The sequence below is a fragment of the Nicotiana tomentosiformis genome, chromosome 2 (assembly GCF_000390325.3).
Source record: "Nicotiana tomentosiformis chromosome 2, ASM39032v3, whole genome shotgun sequence".
NCBI classification, from domain to species: domain Eukaryota; kingdom Viridiplantae; phylum Streptophyta; class Magnoliopsida; order Solanales; family Solanaceae; genus Nicotiana; species Nicotiana tomentosiformis.
This window is the reverse complement of record NC_090813.1, coordinates 78691436-78709665: the sequence shown is the minus strand read 5'-3', so window position 1 is coordinate 78709665 and position 18230 is coordinate 78691436. Positions and strand designations below refer to the sequence as shown.

The following is an 18230-nucleotide window of genomic DNA, read 5'->3' as shown; positions in this document are numbered from 1 at the left end:
AGCAATCCATGAATGACTGTATCTCATGCTTTGCGTAATTATCTACAAGAATATGGATGTTCGGCAAAGGAAAATTATCCTTCGAACTTGCTTTGTTCAGGTCTCTGTAGTCAACACAGACTCTAGTTTTTCCATCTTTCTTTGGCACGGGCACAACATTTGCCACCCAGGTGGTGTATCGTACAGCTCTAACAACATTGGCGCTCAATTGCTTCATTATTTCCTCTTCCTTATGGAGGGGGGGTTGCGACTAGGTTCTTTTTAAAGGGGGGGGATTCGTTCCTTCTTCTTTAGGGAATAGGGAAGATGTGGGTGTGTGTGAGTGGGGAAGCATGGGGGACAAAGCATAAAACATGGGGGACAAGTATGGGGGACAAGCATAGGGGACAAAAGAAAATTGAGTAGGGACACGCCTGGGAAGAAGGGAGCGGGAAATATTCAAGCACGGTAAAAAATTAGGTGCTCACAGGTAATAATTTAATGCTAAAGAGAAGAACTATATTAAGTATAACATTATGTTGACTATAGTTCAAAGCATCAAAATATTTGAAGCTAGAAGTCTTTCTTAGATAATTATACATGAACCATGAAAGTAACTCACGGAAAAGAGCCCAAACTAAACAAACATGGTTAAAAATGAAGTCTTTATCTTTTTCTTAAACTAAGTAATCTTAACAGAATGCAATTTCAATTACATATATAAAGAAGAAAACGATAATTTAACTAATCTTTAACGGATTTACATGATGATAACACTAATATAACATTCATCTTGAAATAAAATCAGATCTAATATGTTCCATCAACCAAACCTAGATCAAATTCTTCTTATTATCATCAAGAATCTGCAACATAAGAATTTGAAAGTTACATGGTTTGTAGAATAATAAAATATAGCAGTGTAGCAACAAAAAAACTCAGCAGCAAATACAGTAGAAACAATAGCAACTCAAGTGTTAAGACAACCCAGAAAACTCAACAAAAATGCTTGAAACTGGTAACTATCAACTTCACAAATTGCCTAAGGGATCTTTCTATTTTTCTCAAGGTTTTTGCACTCAAATAATCCTCACAAAACTCTGAAATTTCAGCTTGTTATATGTATTAAGCTGCTGATTTTTCTCAAAGATATATGTCTTTAAGCAACTCTCCAAGATGTGTCTCAGTATAAGATAGAGTGTGTAATAGAGTCCCCCCTCCCTACTTTCCGTGAGTAAAGAGCCCTTTAAATAGGCAAATAAATCAGATTTTTTGGACAGATTTTAGTTTACCAAAAGTCTGACTTTGTGTGCTAAACACTGTTCAAAATCTGTCAAAAAGTATTGTACTTGTCACCACACAATGACTTTTGAGTTTTGCACTCCAAAGTCTTTGCACAGTAAAAATAACCAAACTTGTACTACTCTTTCTTTAATTTCAGCTTTTATCAACATAAAAATTCAAATACTCAAATCCAATAAAAATAAATTCACTAAGCACTTGAAACTTCTATCATAAACTATCATGACTAAGCAAATAGCTATTTGAAAACTAATGAATAACTAATTATCAGTGATTAATAACTATGAACGACTAAGCTAACATAGATTAAACACAACTAATAATAAAAATATAAATAATAATAATAATAATAAATAATAAAAAATATAAAAAATCAGAAATTATGCTAGACATAAACTAAATACAATATAATTAGAAAAAATAGACAAAGGAAATGAGAATAGGGGTATACCAAATGAGGGTGTTCGGGGTGGTCGCCGGAATTTGGCCGGATTTTCGGGATGGAATTGACATCAATAGGTAGGTCTTGATGAGCTCTATCCGTTGATGTAAATATTATGGGGGTGGTAGTGGCCGGAACTTCAAGATTTTGGGCAAAAAAATGGCGGCTAAAGTTTTCTAGATCTAAAATTCAAGGCGTTTGAGTGATTTTTGAAGGATTTGGTTTGGAGATATGGAAAGAGGAGGTTGTAGAGATTACATGGTGTGAATTTGGGGATGTTTGGAGGTTGGCCGCCGCCGGTGGGTGATTTCCAGCGGCGGCGGCGGAGAGAAGAGAGAAAGAGTTGTGGGGGAAATGAAGGAATTTTTTAGATTTTTGAGGCTTTAAATACCTCTTGAGAGATCAAATGTGGATCATTAGATCAAGGGGTGATCAATGGGTGGGATTTGATCTTGGGTCACTTAATGAAACGACGTAGTTTTGAGGCAAAACTACGTCGTTTCGGACCCTTTCGAGGGCAGCCCCTTATCTTGTACTTTTGGCCACTTTCTCTTTCAAATTTGGCCCAATTTCTTTCTTAATCCTACTTATTAAACTAAATTTACATAAACAAATAAATTAATTAAGTAACTTATTCAAATGATCAATTAACTATATTAATTCACCAATTGAATAGTTAGTTAGTTCCTAAAATGCACAAATAAAGAAAGAACTAGTTTTTGGTATTTTTATGATAGGAAATATGCAATCAAAGACACAAAAATTGAGAAATATAATTAAAGCAACAAATGACTTTATGAGGTGTTAAAACAGTACAGAAATTAGGTATTCACACACATAATGAGATGAAGAATTTGGAACCTCCTATTTAAACTTGGGATTTTTACCTTCTTATACACTATTTAAAATATTATTACCCTCCCTACTCAAATTTTAATTTAATGACATGGTCATATACAATTTACCAATTATGTACAAATAAATTTTAAATGAGTATCCCTTTATATTAGGAATTGAATAAGGAATATCAGTTATTTCCTTATCCATTTATACTTGCTCACTCTATCTCTCTCTCTTCGTCTCTCTATTCTCCTTCTCTCTCTTTTTCCCCAATTTTTCTTCATTTGATGTTCTTTGTTTTTTATGCTTTCTTGTTGTATAGAGTTTTAATGGAATTCATCAATGGATTTCAATCGTTTTAACTTAGCAATTTCCTTTCATGTTGTACAATTGGTGTTCAAATTCAAGTTGTCAATCATTAAAGGAAATTCAATTCAACACTAGGAATGACAATAGTGGTGGATATTTATTTTTTTAGTTTTGCATTGATTTATAATGAAAATGTATAACCTAATTTATCTTCTTTTTTTTATGCTTAGTTGTATAATTAATAGTACTTATTAGTTGTACTTATGTTAGCACGACCTATATAGTATTTTTAAATTATGTTAATTTTTTATTATTGTGTATTAATTAGTAATATTTTCTTTGTGCGATTTTATTATCTATGTTATTGAATATTTAAGTACAATATTATGACTCATCTCATATTATTATTTTATTTTTTTGGAAAATACATTATATAGTTGTATCCTACTAGGACTAAAATAAATATTTGGAGCATAAGTTACATATTTTGTGCTATTAAGATTTTACCAGAAAAAAATCCAAAAACCCGGGAAAAAAAATGAAAAAACTGAGAAAAATCGAGATTGAAAAATCCGACTTTATTGGTTTTGTTTGGTTTATAAATTTAAAAACTCGGCACCATTGGTTTGGTTTGTTAATTGAAAAATCTGAATCAACCCGACCTATGTACACCCCTATTGACAGCCATTAAAAAGTTTTGAAACTTTGAAATCGAATTTGGATTTTCAAAAATCATTATTTGTTTGGAATAGGTATTGTTACAAATAATTGGGAATATTGTTTGGAATTTATATCTCAAAACGTAACCATATATACAGATACAAGAGAGATTAATGGGCAATAAATTAGAGTCTCTGATGCGTTTTGCCAATAGCGTATACAGCGTTGTACGTTGTGAAGAATGAATAGGGGCGAAGATTCTGGCACGACGATTTTTATATATAGTCCTTGTGCATTCAAATGCCTCACATTATTTAATACTTTATCAGACAAAAAAAATACAAGAGAGATTGAAAACCTTAGGTTTTGAATAGCAGATTCATTCTTAGCCAATTCACTTTATTCGCCCAACAAATAACTTTAATTCCTGCAGCATAGAGATGGCAACGATGTCCAAGGGAAGAAAGCTTAATCTCTCAAATTAATTCTTTTTTATCACTATTAATTAGGGTGACTGTAACTGATTATTTTTAAGTACTAGGACTTTTAACTAGTACTATTAAGTCAGAGTATTAACAAGGTGCTCGTAAATTTAATTTTTTCGGTTAGAAAGAATTAAATTTGGTACAAATTTGATACATCTACAAATTAAAAAATAAATTTCGTACAAATTTGATACATCTATAACAATATATAAACTAAAAATAAATTTTATACAACTAATTATATAGTATACAACATATTTACAACTTTCATACATTATTTTTACCCAGTTAAATACATCTACAACATCATACAACTTAAATACATATTTCATACAAATTTTATACAATATGTCTTTTGTATGTATTTTGTATCTGATTTGTATATATTTTATATGTGGTGTGTTCTTCTTCCTCTATAAAATTCTAATCAAAACTTCTGTCTCTTAATATAATTTTGATACATATCAACAACTTTACGTAAAAAGATAGTATTTATAACTTAAATATAAATTTCTTACAACGATTCATGCATTATACAATTATTTTTCAACTTTATACAACATTCAAATAAAATAATATATAACTACAACATAATACAACTTAAATACAATTTACATACAACTTTAATACAATTTTGTAAGTATATTGTATGTCAAGTGTTCTTCTTTTTTCGATTTTCAATCTAAAATTCGGCCAAAATCAAGTATAATCTTCACCAAATACCCTCAAAATTGAGATATAAACTCCAAAGAATATTTTCAATTGTTTACAACAACACTCAATCCAAACAAATAATAATTTTTGAAAACCCAAATTTGAACTCAAAGCATCGAAACTTTTTAATGATTGTCAATGGTGGAGAATCAAACACCTTCAAAATTTATTGATTGACAATTTTAATTCGAACATTAATTCTGCAACATGAAAGAAAATTGCTAAGTTAAAACTCTATAGTAAAACGTTTGAAATCTATTGATGAATTTCATTAAAACTCTATACAACAAGAAAGCATAAAAAACAGAGAACATCAAAGGAAGAAATCAATGGATAAAGGCATAAAGCTGTGTTAAAAACGCAAGGAATGAAGCAAATGGAAGTGATTAATGTTTTAATTTAAACTAACTACATTCTGACGAAGCAAGCACAAGGCAGCAATCACATGTAAAAGAATACCATGGTTTCTTCTTCTTTTGCATTTTCAACTTTGGCCAAATGACTTCAGTCTGGTGCAAGAAAAAAAAGAGACTAAAGTCTGTGAGACCTAATGATCATCATTCAAATTACATGATAAAAATCTGTGACTCTCATTTTTCTTTCTTTATGATTATGCTGTTTATTATAAGAAACTCCGCGACTAATCAAACCAGCATACATCAGCTTGAGCGAGTTTCACGCTCAATATCTAAGTTTTCTCATGCTTCCACTTTGAAAGAGCCAGAAAAACTGCAGGACATTCTGCTGAAGGTTTTCTCAGGCAGATTCAACTTTAACTCCCTCATGTGGTCATTCGTTCCACTTATTCCCGTCCCTGCTCCATGTATTGCCATTGGCAGCTGGCAATACCAATAGAGTGATGATTATTTGCAAAGATCTCACCAACTGTAAGAGATTAGCATGGTTTCTTTCTCATCATAATAATGCATAAAGGCCAACAAGAGCACAAACATCCCTTTTGTTGATCTTCCTTGAAAATTTTCACGCTTCTCCAACAAGTAAAACATAGAAAGTGTAGCATATTCAGCCCCATTGTCCACTTAATTTCTCTCTTCCACCTTTAAGAACATCATGCAGCAGATAAAGCCAGCTGGAATAGAAGGGTGTCTCAGAGCAACACCTGACAGATATAAATAAAACTTTGTGTTATCAGCATATCAATGTATTAATTTCTTCTATGGCGGGGAGAGGGGAGGGAGCTTACCAAAGTTCCAGTTTCTTTGTACTAAAGAGTTTTAACAAAAGGTGGAGCATCCCTTCGTGGCCCTGCTACAGAACGATAGACATACACCTTATCAGCGTAGTCATCGCTGTCCTCATCTTTGATTACTTCGACATTCAATCTAGGCATCTCTTTTGCAAGTAACCGACAACCATTCATGGTGACATTGCAAGCTGACATCCAAAGACACCGCATGGATTCATACTTGTCCAGTCCAGAAAGAAGTGCTGCATTTCCAAATGGACAATCCCTTATCTCCAGCTTCCTCAGCTTAGAACAGCCGTCAAGCACGCACTGCATACCCCAGTCACTGCTCCCAGCAAAAGCCACTGAAAGTGTCTCAAGGTTTTTGGCATACTTACCGATATACTCAAAGGTCTGGTCAGTTAACAGCCCAGAAACGGAAAGCCTCTGGAGCTTTGTACAAGTCTTGACCACTGCACCAAAAGCCTCATCCATGGGTTCATTTGTCAGGTAATCTGGTTGGCCAGGATTCATTATGCAGAGACGAAAATGGGTGAAATCAGGGCAGTTACGCACTATCGTTGCAACAGCAGCATTAGTCATTTGCCGGCAAAAATAGAGAACATATTGAAGCTTAGGACAACCGGCAGACACAGCCACAAAGCCCGACTCCGTCACCCCATGGACTATATCCTGGTCAAAAGGGTCAGCAGGAAAGACTCGCAGTTCTTCGAGCAAGGGGCAGCTGGTTCCAACAGCCTCTAATCCCTTATCTTCGACAGTGTCAAGGACCTATAACAGAAAGATTAAGCATGAAGACCTTGAAAATAGAAAAATGGAACTACCAGGATAAGAAGGTGATTAGAGGGAGTGGCTGTGAAACAGCGATTCCACCAGAGGACAAACAGTGGGATCCTTTGAAGATTTTCCCCCCCAGAGAAAACAACCACAGAGCAGTTTAAACTTTCTAAGACATATTAGTGGTCATTTTCAGTGACAATGAAGAAAATAAAGTCATGAAATTTATTTGCTTTTAAATTTTACTTAGTGCTGGAATGAAAGTATATTAAATTTTACTTAGTGCTGGAATGAAAGTATCTTGTTAACGACTACAGTTGGAAACTCCTTATTTTCCTCTACCTTTTCAATTTTACCCTTTATCCTGAAGAATACAACAGTTGATCATCAGAACAACAACTGCGCCTCTTACGGCACCAGTGGTATATCAGCTGAAAATTTTTGCGTTCACCATACAGATTAAGAATTCAAGAGACACCATGACGAATGAATTTGGTAACTCCTCCTCCTATTACTAAGGCGATAAACAGGTAATATTCCTCTTAAAAGCATGTAGATAATCCTGATCAGTCCATCATGTGAGGGTCAAGCTAACCTTCATTCAAACAGGAATGTACATGCACCAGTAAATAACTATAATAATAAAGAGTAGTTCAATCCCAACTTTTTCTTGGCAAAGAATTGAGGATGATGTCAGACAAACTTCTCGAAACTAGTAAGGAAGATCTTGATGTCAATTATTTTTTGATAAAGTAAGCGATGTCAATAAAAGGCATCAAGAAGATACAAGAAGTACATGAAGGAAATATCAATTCTCATGAACACGTCCAATGCTCTCTAGTGGTGAGGTTGTTCTTCAGAGAAAACATAGGTGGGAAAAATAAAAGATCTCTGTGTCATTCCTCCACAAAATGTCAAATGTTAGGATGCTAATACCTAAAACCTCATCATGAAAGGATTAGTCACAAAGATATTAGAGTTGCAGCTAGATCCTTACCCAAAGGCGTCTTAAATTTGGGCAATGAGCAAGAAGCTTCGATAATTCACCACTCCCAATGGTTGCATAGCTCAAGTTGAGGAAAGTCAGACTAGCACAGGCTGCATAAAGAACTGGTAAATATAGAGAAGTCGCTTCCCATAAACCCGAGAGAGTGTGCAGATGTTTGCAGTTGCTGAATGCACTTTCAACTTGTGCGTACTGCCGACTCGTGAGTTCTTGATGAAAGGATCCTGTACCGAGCTCCATCAACTGAGGAGCCCGGACAAGCAGGCGTTGCAATTGATCCAAGTTAATGTTCTTATTCACCTTCAGAACCCTCAGTGATTTGCACCTACTGACAAGTCTCTCTAGGGCATCGAAACTGATCTCACTGTTCAGACTGGCAAAGTTTAACACCTCCAGTGACGCAAAGTCATCCGGGAAACAACTTAGCCAACTACCAGCAATATCATCCATGCCATTCTCCTGAATGTCCAGCTCTGTCAACCTCCTGCAAAGGGAAACCAACATTTAGATTGGTAAGGCAATTAAGACAACTGGGATTCATCCATTTAGACTGCTGATAAGCATTAAATTAAGAGCGGGCCACAAAACAAGCTGACTTTTTGTTGCCTATGGAGAAAACCGTGTTTTGCATTTTCTAAACCTTGATGGTTTATTAGGGGTATCACCAGCTTAGGTGGAGTCTGGAGAAAGAAGAACTATGAAATCACTCAAACGAGCTCTTGTTATCATCTACATAAAACCACATTGTAATTGTATGTATCATTTTGATAATACATGAAGACATTTGTTATGTATCAAAGCCACAAACCAGAAAGTGAACACACAAGTCCTGCTTCTGCAGCATATAGAAGTATGGGATGTGATATTTAGAGCCATCCTTCAAACTATATCCCCTTGGAACAATTGAGGATCATAACATCCAAAGATCTCACATTCTCAGATTCTTTTTGGTTCAGATTCTCATAATGTAAAATTGTAAAGTTGTCAACTTCTATGATTCGGAATCATTAAATGCAACTCAAGATGAAATTTTGGTAAGCAATTAGAATTTGTGATGGTATAAACATGGAAATACTTACAAAGTGAGAATTCTAATTGTTTATGGTAGCATCCAAAGATTCCACATTCTTAGATTCTCTTTGGTTCAGATTCTCATTATGTAAAGTCGCAAAGATGCCAACTTCTATGTTTGAAACTATATGATACCGCAATACTTAGGGCAGCTCATTATGAAAATTTGCTTCTGGAACATTATTATGGTTTAAACTTAAAATCAGAATCCTAATCACACAGGCCATCCATGTGCAGTAGCCAATGCCTTCATTAATTGCTTATCATAACATCCAAAGATCCATATTCTCAGTTTCTTTTTTGGTTCAGATTCTAATAACGTAAAATCGCAAAGATGCCAGCTTCTAGGTTTCAAACTATACGATATCGAAATCATAAGTGCTGCTCAAATGGAATCTTGGTAAACAATCTGGAACTTTGTGAAGGTATAAACTTGGAAATACTTACAAGTCAGAATACTAATGACACGGGCCATCCATGAGCATAGTCAATACCTTCCTTATTTGCTAAGAAAAAAATCAACATGACAGTCTCGTGAACCAAAATAACCCAGCATTGCTATAAATCTAGGGCAACAATTTGACAGCATATACTAGTTCAAGCTCCACAAGTCTAATCGCCTATAAAAGGTAAAGAGATCAAATGTACAGTACGAAGTCTAAGTTAAAAGAGATACTCTTTCTTGACAAATAAGAAGAGTTATTTGTGCCTAACAATGGCATCAAGGAATTCTCAGTTAATGCTCATTAACAGGTCAATGTCACATCAAGAAAGTAACATAAAAATGAAGAGGTCCACTTATACTTTGTCTATCTTTTTTTTCTTCTTTCTTTTTAAATGTGAGGGAAGGCAGGGTGGTGATAACAACATAACAGGCGTGTAACGTGTCCCGAACCAAGAACATGTCACTTTGTTTCTTCACCCACATGGCCACTTCAAATGAAAATGAAAGTTTCTTAACCTTTCCACATCCAGACACATGGGTCTACTGTTTTGTCCTCCATTATTACAATAATTAGCTTGGACCACCACGTAAACAGTATTGTTTCCTTTTCTCTATGTGCCTTGAATGAATTCTAAATCCACCAGACTAAAACTAAGATCCTAAAAGATCAAAGCTAGAAATACCCAGTTACAGCCAAACAAAAAAGAAACTATTTGAAGAAAGAAACAGAAGGTTTTCATCAAATCAACACCCATACCTGAAACATAACTGGTATATTAGAGTATCTACCAATCAGAAAAATATGAACTAAAAGAATTTGCTACTTGAAATAGTTAAGGATAACCAGTCAGAACAATCAATGTTAACAAGATAGACTTACTTGCAGTGAGTAGCAATGGATTTGATCCCATCAGTGCTAAACCCATCACAACTCAACAAAGAGAGAGTCTTAAATCCATGAAAGGATTTAGCCAAAAACTCCAAACTCTCATCACTAACAGTCATCCTCTTCAACCTCAACTCCTCAAGAAAGGGGTAAACTTTGGAAAAAACATCAAGCCAAGCCTGAATATCAGCACCCCAATTCTCTGGGACCAAATTAAAGTCAGAAAATCTTGGCTTCCCTTTAAGGGTAACGCTCTTAATCTTGGGAAATCTTCTTGCTACAATATCAGGAGAGACCGAATAGCAATTCCCAATAAACAACTTAGTCCTTGTCCAACGCTCTGCATTGTACCAATCTTTGCAAACCAATGAAGCTGAGTTTCTGTCCTTGTGAGACCGCACAAGTGACAGCACCTTCTCCAACACCTCATCTGGGAATGGTGACGCTGTTGACTCATTCAATGAATCTACCGATTCCCTCGATTTTTTCAAGCTGGGATTCATTTTCAGCTCCTTGTAGATTCAAAACAGCTTAAATCTCCTCAAGAAATAAAAAACTGCATTTAAATAAAAACAATCGCAAAGTTTAAATCTTTACACCATTTTCAGCCCCTTGTAGATTCAAACAGCTAAATCTCCTCAAGAAAACTGCATCCCAATAAAATAATGGCAAAGTTTAAATCTTTAAAGCGTTTTCAGCTCCTTGTAGATTCAAACACCTTGCTCTCCCCAAGGAAACTGCATTTAAATAATAGCAATTACAAAGTTTAAATCTTTATACCATTTTTGAGATATAGACAAATTATCAACTGCAAATTACAAAGAATAACACTAATTTTCCAAGATTTGTAACAAAAAATTGAAACATAATAGTAAATACTAGAAACTAAACCCATCTTGAGGCACCTGAATTTCAACAAGGATACATCATCTGCAATCAGTTCTAGTCCACTTTGGTAGAGCTTTCAAGAAAACAAATAAAAGATATATTGGTCTAAAGAGTATTTCTTGAAGAGAGGGGAAAGAGGCTCAGAAATAGCAGAACTTTCTGAAACACTTCTGAAAAAAAGCAGATAGAGAATGACACATAAAAATCAGCTTAAAACCATACCTAGATCAAATTAAAAAGAAAAAAAAAACTCCACCACTAAAACTACAGTCCAATTACAAGAAAAATCAGGAAAAGGTGGGTTCTTGAGAAAATAAATTGGGATTGAACAAGAATTGAAAAAGGTGTAGGCTTTTTTTATTGCATACCTCAGTCTTGAGTGTGGTGTAAAAATGTGGACACTTTGGTGAACCAGAAGAGCCAAAGAAACTCTCAACCCAACCACTTATATATTATATAGCAAACCAAATTATTCCCCCAAAAGAAAAAGAAAACTTTATTGCATAAATAAATTATTAAATTACAAGATTAAATTCATTTTTTAATTTATCAAAGTACTGTACACATAAAGGTTATAATAATAAGAAAGTCTACCATATGTGAAGCTGACAGACATGGCAGGCGAGCCAAACCCAACCCTCTCCAGCGTGGGGACAGTGGTGTGAGCTTATGATTACCTGACACGTGTACATAATCACGTTGGTGCGTACATCTTTCACGGCGCATATTAGACAAGAGCCATTTTTATGGTGCGCAGTAACGGTAAATGGGTAATTTTGTACCTTTCACCCCTCAATTACGATATGTGGTATTTCCTTATTATACTTATCAACAATTTTGAATAAGTTTTGGCGAAAGTTTTTCTAAGAAATTTGTAAGAGAAAAAAGTTTATGTAAAAAAAAGTGTACTTGAATAATTGTAGTAGTTGGTCAGCTCGTTGTTAAGGGTGAGAGGAGGGTCAATGTGAATGGAAAATTAATAGAAGTTCATAAATATTTTTACACAACTATGTAAGTAAAACAAAATTAAGAGACGTAAAAGATTTTACCGATAAATAAATTCTATGTAAGTTTGTTCCGTCCTTTCTAAAATTAGACTAGAAATAAACATATATGTTGTTGTTCAAAGTTCAAATTATCAATTTTGAGAGGAAAGATAAGGGAAAAAATGTGAATAAGAGGTGAAAAGTAAAAAAGATTTTTCTTACTTTGAAAAGAGATAATTAAAAGTGCATAGATGAGAAAAAAATAATGAGATTAGCACAAGGGTATTAGACGAAGTGAAAAAGTGGCGGTCCTAGCTTTTGTCAGCAAAGATTGGCAAATCACACTACACATTTTGGCTTTCATATTGGAGTTTAGGTATTATTTGTATTTATTTATTAATATATACTTTCTTTCCCTTGTTCCACGTCATGCATGCTACTACTTCTTTTTATGGTATTTCAAATAAAATTGAGTAACAGTGGTTTTTAATTACCAGTTTTTTAATCTTTGTTAAGTAAAACTCATGTCAACAATGTCTAAATACTACTAAGTTTTTACTTTAACTTCATTCAAATATTATCCAAACGCCTGCAGACACTCTCTTTCTCCAAATATTTGACACCGAAAATGCTCTATTTCCTACGTATATACATTAATAAATGGAATTTTCTTTTCAAAAATTGTGGTGTCCAGACCATCTTGTGCGCACCTTGATTTATTCTGCGGGATACTTGCTAGTTCTCACCAATAATAGGTACCAAAAAACTCTATCCATCAAGGCTTGAATATATAGGGAAAAAATAAGTGAATCGTTGTTCCGGGTTAGAATTAAGAAGGAAATCTATTTTAAAAAGTAGCTTTATGTATAATAACTAATTTTATAGCCAAGAATGCAATCATCCACATAAATCCCTAACCTAAAAGAAGGATTCACGTAATTAAATAAAATTATATTGATCTAGTTCAAAAGTTTTCCAAATTAAGGTGAAAACTAAGCCTAACCTTCCAAAATAATTGGATGAAACAGGTAACAAAATAATTGAGTGAAATCACAAGATAATTAGATGAAAATGAAATTGTTAACAAATAATTTATTGTAATTTTTTCATATTTGGTATTTGCGGAAAACGCTCAAAAAAAACACAAAATTAGGCAAATGGTGGAAACGAAGATTGTAGGAGTTCTTTGTTTTTCTTAAAGTAAATAGAATTTTTTTAGGTGATTCTATTAAATCAAGTACAACTTGGGGTCCAACATAGTTTTTTTAACTGCAACAACAAAATATGGCTTTTTTGGACAGACGATCACGTAGTGAATATTGTGGAAGATACTGAACAACAGGTAACATGCCAGATTAGTCAACACATGAGTTCTACGCCATTGTATTTGACAGTAGTGTATGCAAAGTGCAAGTTCACTTACGACTGCAGTTATGGGAAGAGTTGAGAGGTATAGCAAGCAGAATTCAAGGTGCCTGGGGAGTGGTTGGTGACTTCAATGTGATCACTGGTTGTACAGAGAAGAAAGATGACACACATTATAGATTAGAAAAAAGTGTTGATTTTCTATCTTGTACTGATAATTGTGGGCTTCAAGATGCAGGTTTTTATGGTTCTATGTACACATAGAGCGACAATAGAGGACCCCCTAATACTATATGGAAGAGGCTAGATAGGTTGATGTTTAATATGGAATGGTCTGATGAATTCTCAGAAACTTCAGTGGAACATCTAGCTAGAGTTTGTTCGGATCATGCACCTCTGCTACTCAACATGAGAAAAGTAGCCACTACCTATCCAAAATATTTTAAATTTCTAGACTTCTGGACTAAACATGAAGAGTTTCTTTCCGTAGTTCAAGAGGAGTGGCGGGAACGTATACATGGTAATACTCTATGAATTTTACATCAGAAATTAAAGAGGGTCAATAAAAGATTGAGTTCTTGGTCGAGAGAAGCATTTGGTAATATATATGAAGAACCAAAAAGGTTTGAAAAGAAGATAAAAGACTTGGAAGAATTACATATTGTTGATACTACATCTGCGCATAGGTCTGAATTGAATGAAGCAAAGGCTAAATATGTGCAGGTTCTGAAAATACAAGATGAGGTATTGAGACAGGAAACAAAAGCGCAATGGCTTGAGGAAGGATATAAAAACACCGCATACTTTCATAGTGTCATAAAAGGAAGAAGGAGAAGATTATCAATACAAAAGATACAAGATGAAAATGGACAATGGAAAGAAGGGGAGAGTGAAATTGCACAAGCTGCTATAAACCATTTCCAGGAAATTTTTAACCATGGTGCTGGTTCAAATGACTTCTCTGCATTAGAGTGTATCAATCCAAGAGTGACAGATGAAGAAAATGAGATGTTAACTGCCTTGCCCACCTTGGAGGAAATCAGAGAAAGTATTTTTTCAATTGATCTGACTAGTGCCCTAGGTCCAGATGGGTTAAATGCTCTATTTTTTTCAAAAATGTTGGACTATTATTGTTGATGATGTACACAATATAGTTTTGGCCTTCTTCGAAGGTGCCACCATTCCTAGATTCTTCTCTCACACTTGTCTGGTCATGATGCCAAAGGTAGAGTTCCCACAGAAATTGTCAGAGCTCAGACCAATCAGTTTATGCAATATGTCAAGTAAGATAATATCCAAGGTATTGAATGCTAGGTTGGCTCAAATATTGCCCAAGATCATCTTAGGAAACCAGTCAGGCTTTATCAAAAGGAGACTGATTTCAGAGAACATAATGCTAGCCAAGGAGATCATAAATGAATTCCCAAATTCAAAGAAATAGAGTAATGTAGTCATGAAATTAGATATGGCCAAGCCATATGATAGAGTATCCTGGTCGTATTTTTATCATGTGATGAAGAAGTTAGGCTTCTCAGAGAAATGGGTAGATTTGATTCGAAGGCATATCTCATGTAGCTGGTACTCTATTATTGTAAATGGTTAGCGACACAGTTTTTTCAAATCAGAGAATGGGCTACGATAGGAAAATCCCATCTCACCTTCATTATTTGTTATATGTGCTGAATTCCTGTCTATTATGCTGAATAACCTACACAACAATAGAGATTTCACTGGTTTCTCTATGTCTAAAAGGGGGCCTCAAATAAATCACCTTGCATTTGCAGATGATCTTATTCTTTTTGTAGTAGAAGGAAGAGAACAATCAAGCTAGTGATGAATACCATGGCGGCCTATCAAGCTGCATCTGGTCAGTTAGTAAACAAGACCAAGAGTTGTTTCTTAATGACAACTGGTACTTCAGACAGTGTGGGCAACAGGATTGCGCGATGGATGGAAATGCAACAACAAAACTTTCCAATCAAATACTTAGGTTTCCCTTTGTTTGTTGGAAGGCAACGGATTGCATATTACTCAGAGATGATCACTAAAGTAACTAGCATGATAAGAGGCTAGCACTCTAGGTTATTGTCTCCAGGGGGTAAAGCTACTTTGATCAGACATATTCTTCTTGCCCTCCCTGTGCACCTGATTTCAGCCTTACAACCTCCTTAGGGTGTTCTTGTTCAAATAGAGAAACTGCTGGCAAAATATTTCTGGAGTTCTACAAATGGCATAGTTAGACACCACTGGGCTTTATGATCTAACTTATGTTATCCATATGCGAAGGGGGTGCGAATTTCAGGAGCTTACAAGATATATGTAAAGCCCTCTCATCCAAGATATGGTGGAATCTAAAAACGGGCAACTCTCTATGGAGGGATTTTATGCTAGCCAAATACTGTAGTAGGTACCACCCTGTAGCAAAAAAAACCTAGCACGGTGACATCACATAGTTGAAAACAGATGTGTAAGATCAAACATAAAGTATAGGAGCACATGATATGGTTAGTGGGAAATGGTGAAGTATCGTTCTGGTCTGATAATTGGACTTAACTAGGACCACTTTGCAAGTATCTGGGAGATAAAGCGAGACCCAAAGACATAAAATTGAGAGACGTCTTCGTAAATGTTGAATGGAATGAGAACAACACTGGATTGACATGGCCAGAATCCTTAAAGAATATCGTGCAAAATATGGATTTGGCCCTATGTCCTGACAAGCCGGACAAACCAATATGGGTACCAGATAGGAGAGGAACCTTCACGACATCATCAACATGGAACATATTTAGACAGAGAAGGGGACCTTCTACTACGGATACTAGGATTTGGCATAAGTCAGTCCCTTTTAAAATGGCCTTTCTCACATGGAGAGCAATTCATGATAGACTATCTACGGGTGAGAGAGTATCCGGGATGGGTATTTCTTTGGTGACAAGATGTTACTATTGCAGATCACCAACACCTGAAACGACCGAACATTTATTCTGCTCAGGAACTTTTGCAAAAACAATATGGCCTAATTTTTGTGCTCCATTTGGTATTTCTTGCAGGGATACTCACTTGTTATAACTACTTCACTCCTGGTGGAACCTCAGAGTTTTGAATATAGTAGCTTCTTTTATAGCCAAGTTATTGCCGCAAATAATTTTGTGGAAATTGTGGAGGTCAAGGTGTGCCAGCAAGTACGGCTCTGAGCTCTTTTCTATTCCAAGATCTATGGCTATGATCTCTTTCAATCTCTCATGTTTGGTTTAACAGAAATTCGGGCAGTTACAGATGGAAACAACATGGGAAAAGCTCCAAAGAATTGTTGACCAACCTATTACTCATAGAATATACAAAGGGGTGAAGTGGTCTAGACCTCCTCCTTTTTACTACAAGCTTAACAATGATGGAAGTTGTGTGGAAAGGGCTTGTGGAGCTGGTGGAGTAATTAGAGACTGCAATGGAACACTTGTCATGGTGTACTCAGTATACTTAGGTCAAGGGACGAGCAATTGGGCAGAAGGGCATGCCAGGCTCTTGGGACTACAACATTCTATATCGAGAGGATTGGATAAAATAATAGTGGAAGCGGATTCAAAGGTGTTAGTTTCTACGGTCAATGAAGAATCAAGCACACCATGGAGGCTGCTGCAAATTGTGGATAAAATCAAGCAGATTGTAAGTGAAAAAGGAGCAGCAGTAAAACATTGCTACAGAGAAGCGAATAAAGTCGCAGACAAACTAGCACCAATAAGCCATCTCCACAAGCAGGCCATTACTGGATTGCCGAGACAAATCAATGGGTTGCACCAGCTGGATAGATGGGAAATGACGACCTTCCGAATTAGACAAAGGAAAACTTCAGAGATACATTTTGAACCACCTTAAGGTGTGCTGCTAGATAATAGTCTATGTATTTTCTTTGTAATAACTAGCAACAGAGCATGTGCACCAAGCTCACAAAGGATACAAAAGGGTTAGGTGAATGCCCCCTTTCCCAAATGTAGCAGCTCTTTCCGCTCGTTAATAAAAGTTTTGGTTAGTTAAAAAAAATTTACTTTTATTTTAACAGGTAAAAATTAAAATAAGAACACATAGCAATCCATTTTGTTTTTTATAAACATGTACTTCATCAATTGTAGTATCCTATGAATTATACATATTCCCGCAGTTCTCCATTTAAGAATTACAAAATTAAGTGTTCTTAATATATTCAAGCTTCACTTAACTTCGATTTAAAAGAATAATTGTATCAAATTAAATAAAATTAAAGTTGGTGCAGAATTAATTAAAACTAACAGCTGGGTTTGCCGACATAGTTTGGGCTGGCCGAGGATGAGCGCACGTGAGGGAATCACGTGATTCCCTCCTTAAGCCGCACGAGTCGAGGATGTAACAAAGAATAAATCATACACTAATTAAGAGAGTTTAATGAGGCATGTATTCAGCTGAGGAAAACAGCTAATGATCTCGAATCTCTATAATTTTCTTTCAAAATATTACTTAATAATTAAAACAAGAATTTCAACGTAAGAAGATAAAAAACATAAACAAAATCAAGTACGTATTAGTAAACTTGTCATCTTAATTAATCGATTTTGAATAGATATAGCCATCATAGACAGTTGTACCCTTAATCCATCACGTTCTTCTGCTTCACCCTTTACAACCATGAAACAACAATTGTAGTTTATTTTTATGCTTGGAGTTAAGTTAAAAAAAGATATTTGAAATTTAAAATTATGCTTAGATATGTATTTCACTTTAAAAAATATTACAATTTTATGAGGGGAAATAATAGCTTTTTACTTGAAAAAGTGCCACCTTTTCAAATTTGAAGCTCATCTTCAAAAACATTTTCAAAAATTCAATGTAATTTA

The 18230-nt window shown here is 35.0% G+C and overlaps 2 protein-coding genes across 4 annotated transcripts; one reads left to right on the top strand and one right to left on the bottom strand.

Moving 5' to 3' along the window:
• Positions 1-5179: 5179 nt before the first annotated feature.
• On the bottom strand, positions 5180-11507 carry LOC104098060 (protein TRANSPORT INHIBITOR RESPONSE 1-like). 3 transcript variants are annotated; one of them, XM_009604714.4, is made up of 5 exons: positions 11380-11507; positions 10118-10860; positions 7713-8205; positions 5936-6709; positions 5180-5851 (listed from the first exon to the last, which is right to left on the bottom strand). In XM_009604714.4, exons 2-4 carry the CDS (start codon positions 10624-10626, stop codon positions 5957-5959), a joined length of 1755 nt encoding a protein of 584 aa, XP_009603009.1. In that variant the 5' UTR covers positions 10627-10860; positions 11380-11507; the 3' UTR covers positions 5180-5851; positions 5936-5956. The 3 variants fall into 3 exon arrangements, with proteins under 3 accessions (XP_009603009.1, XP_009603011.1, XP_009603010.1); XM_009604716.4 differs by having other exon boundaries at positions 10118-10679; positions 11380-11470; XM_009604715.4 differs by lacking the exon at positions 11380-11507 and adding an exon at positions 11029-11287.
• Positions 11508-11777: 270 nt separating this feature from the next.
• On the top strand, positions 11778-14499 carry LOC138905116 (uncharacterized). Its single transcript, XM_070193619.1, has 5 exons — positions 11778-11781; positions 13299-13339; positions 13429-13600; positions 13712-13779; positions 13909-14499. Exons 1-5 carry the CDS (start codon positions 11778-11780, stop codon positions 14497-14499), a joined length of 876 nt encoding a protein of 291 aa, XP_070049720.1.
• The last annotated feature ends 3731 nt before the right edge of the window (positions 14500-18230 follow it).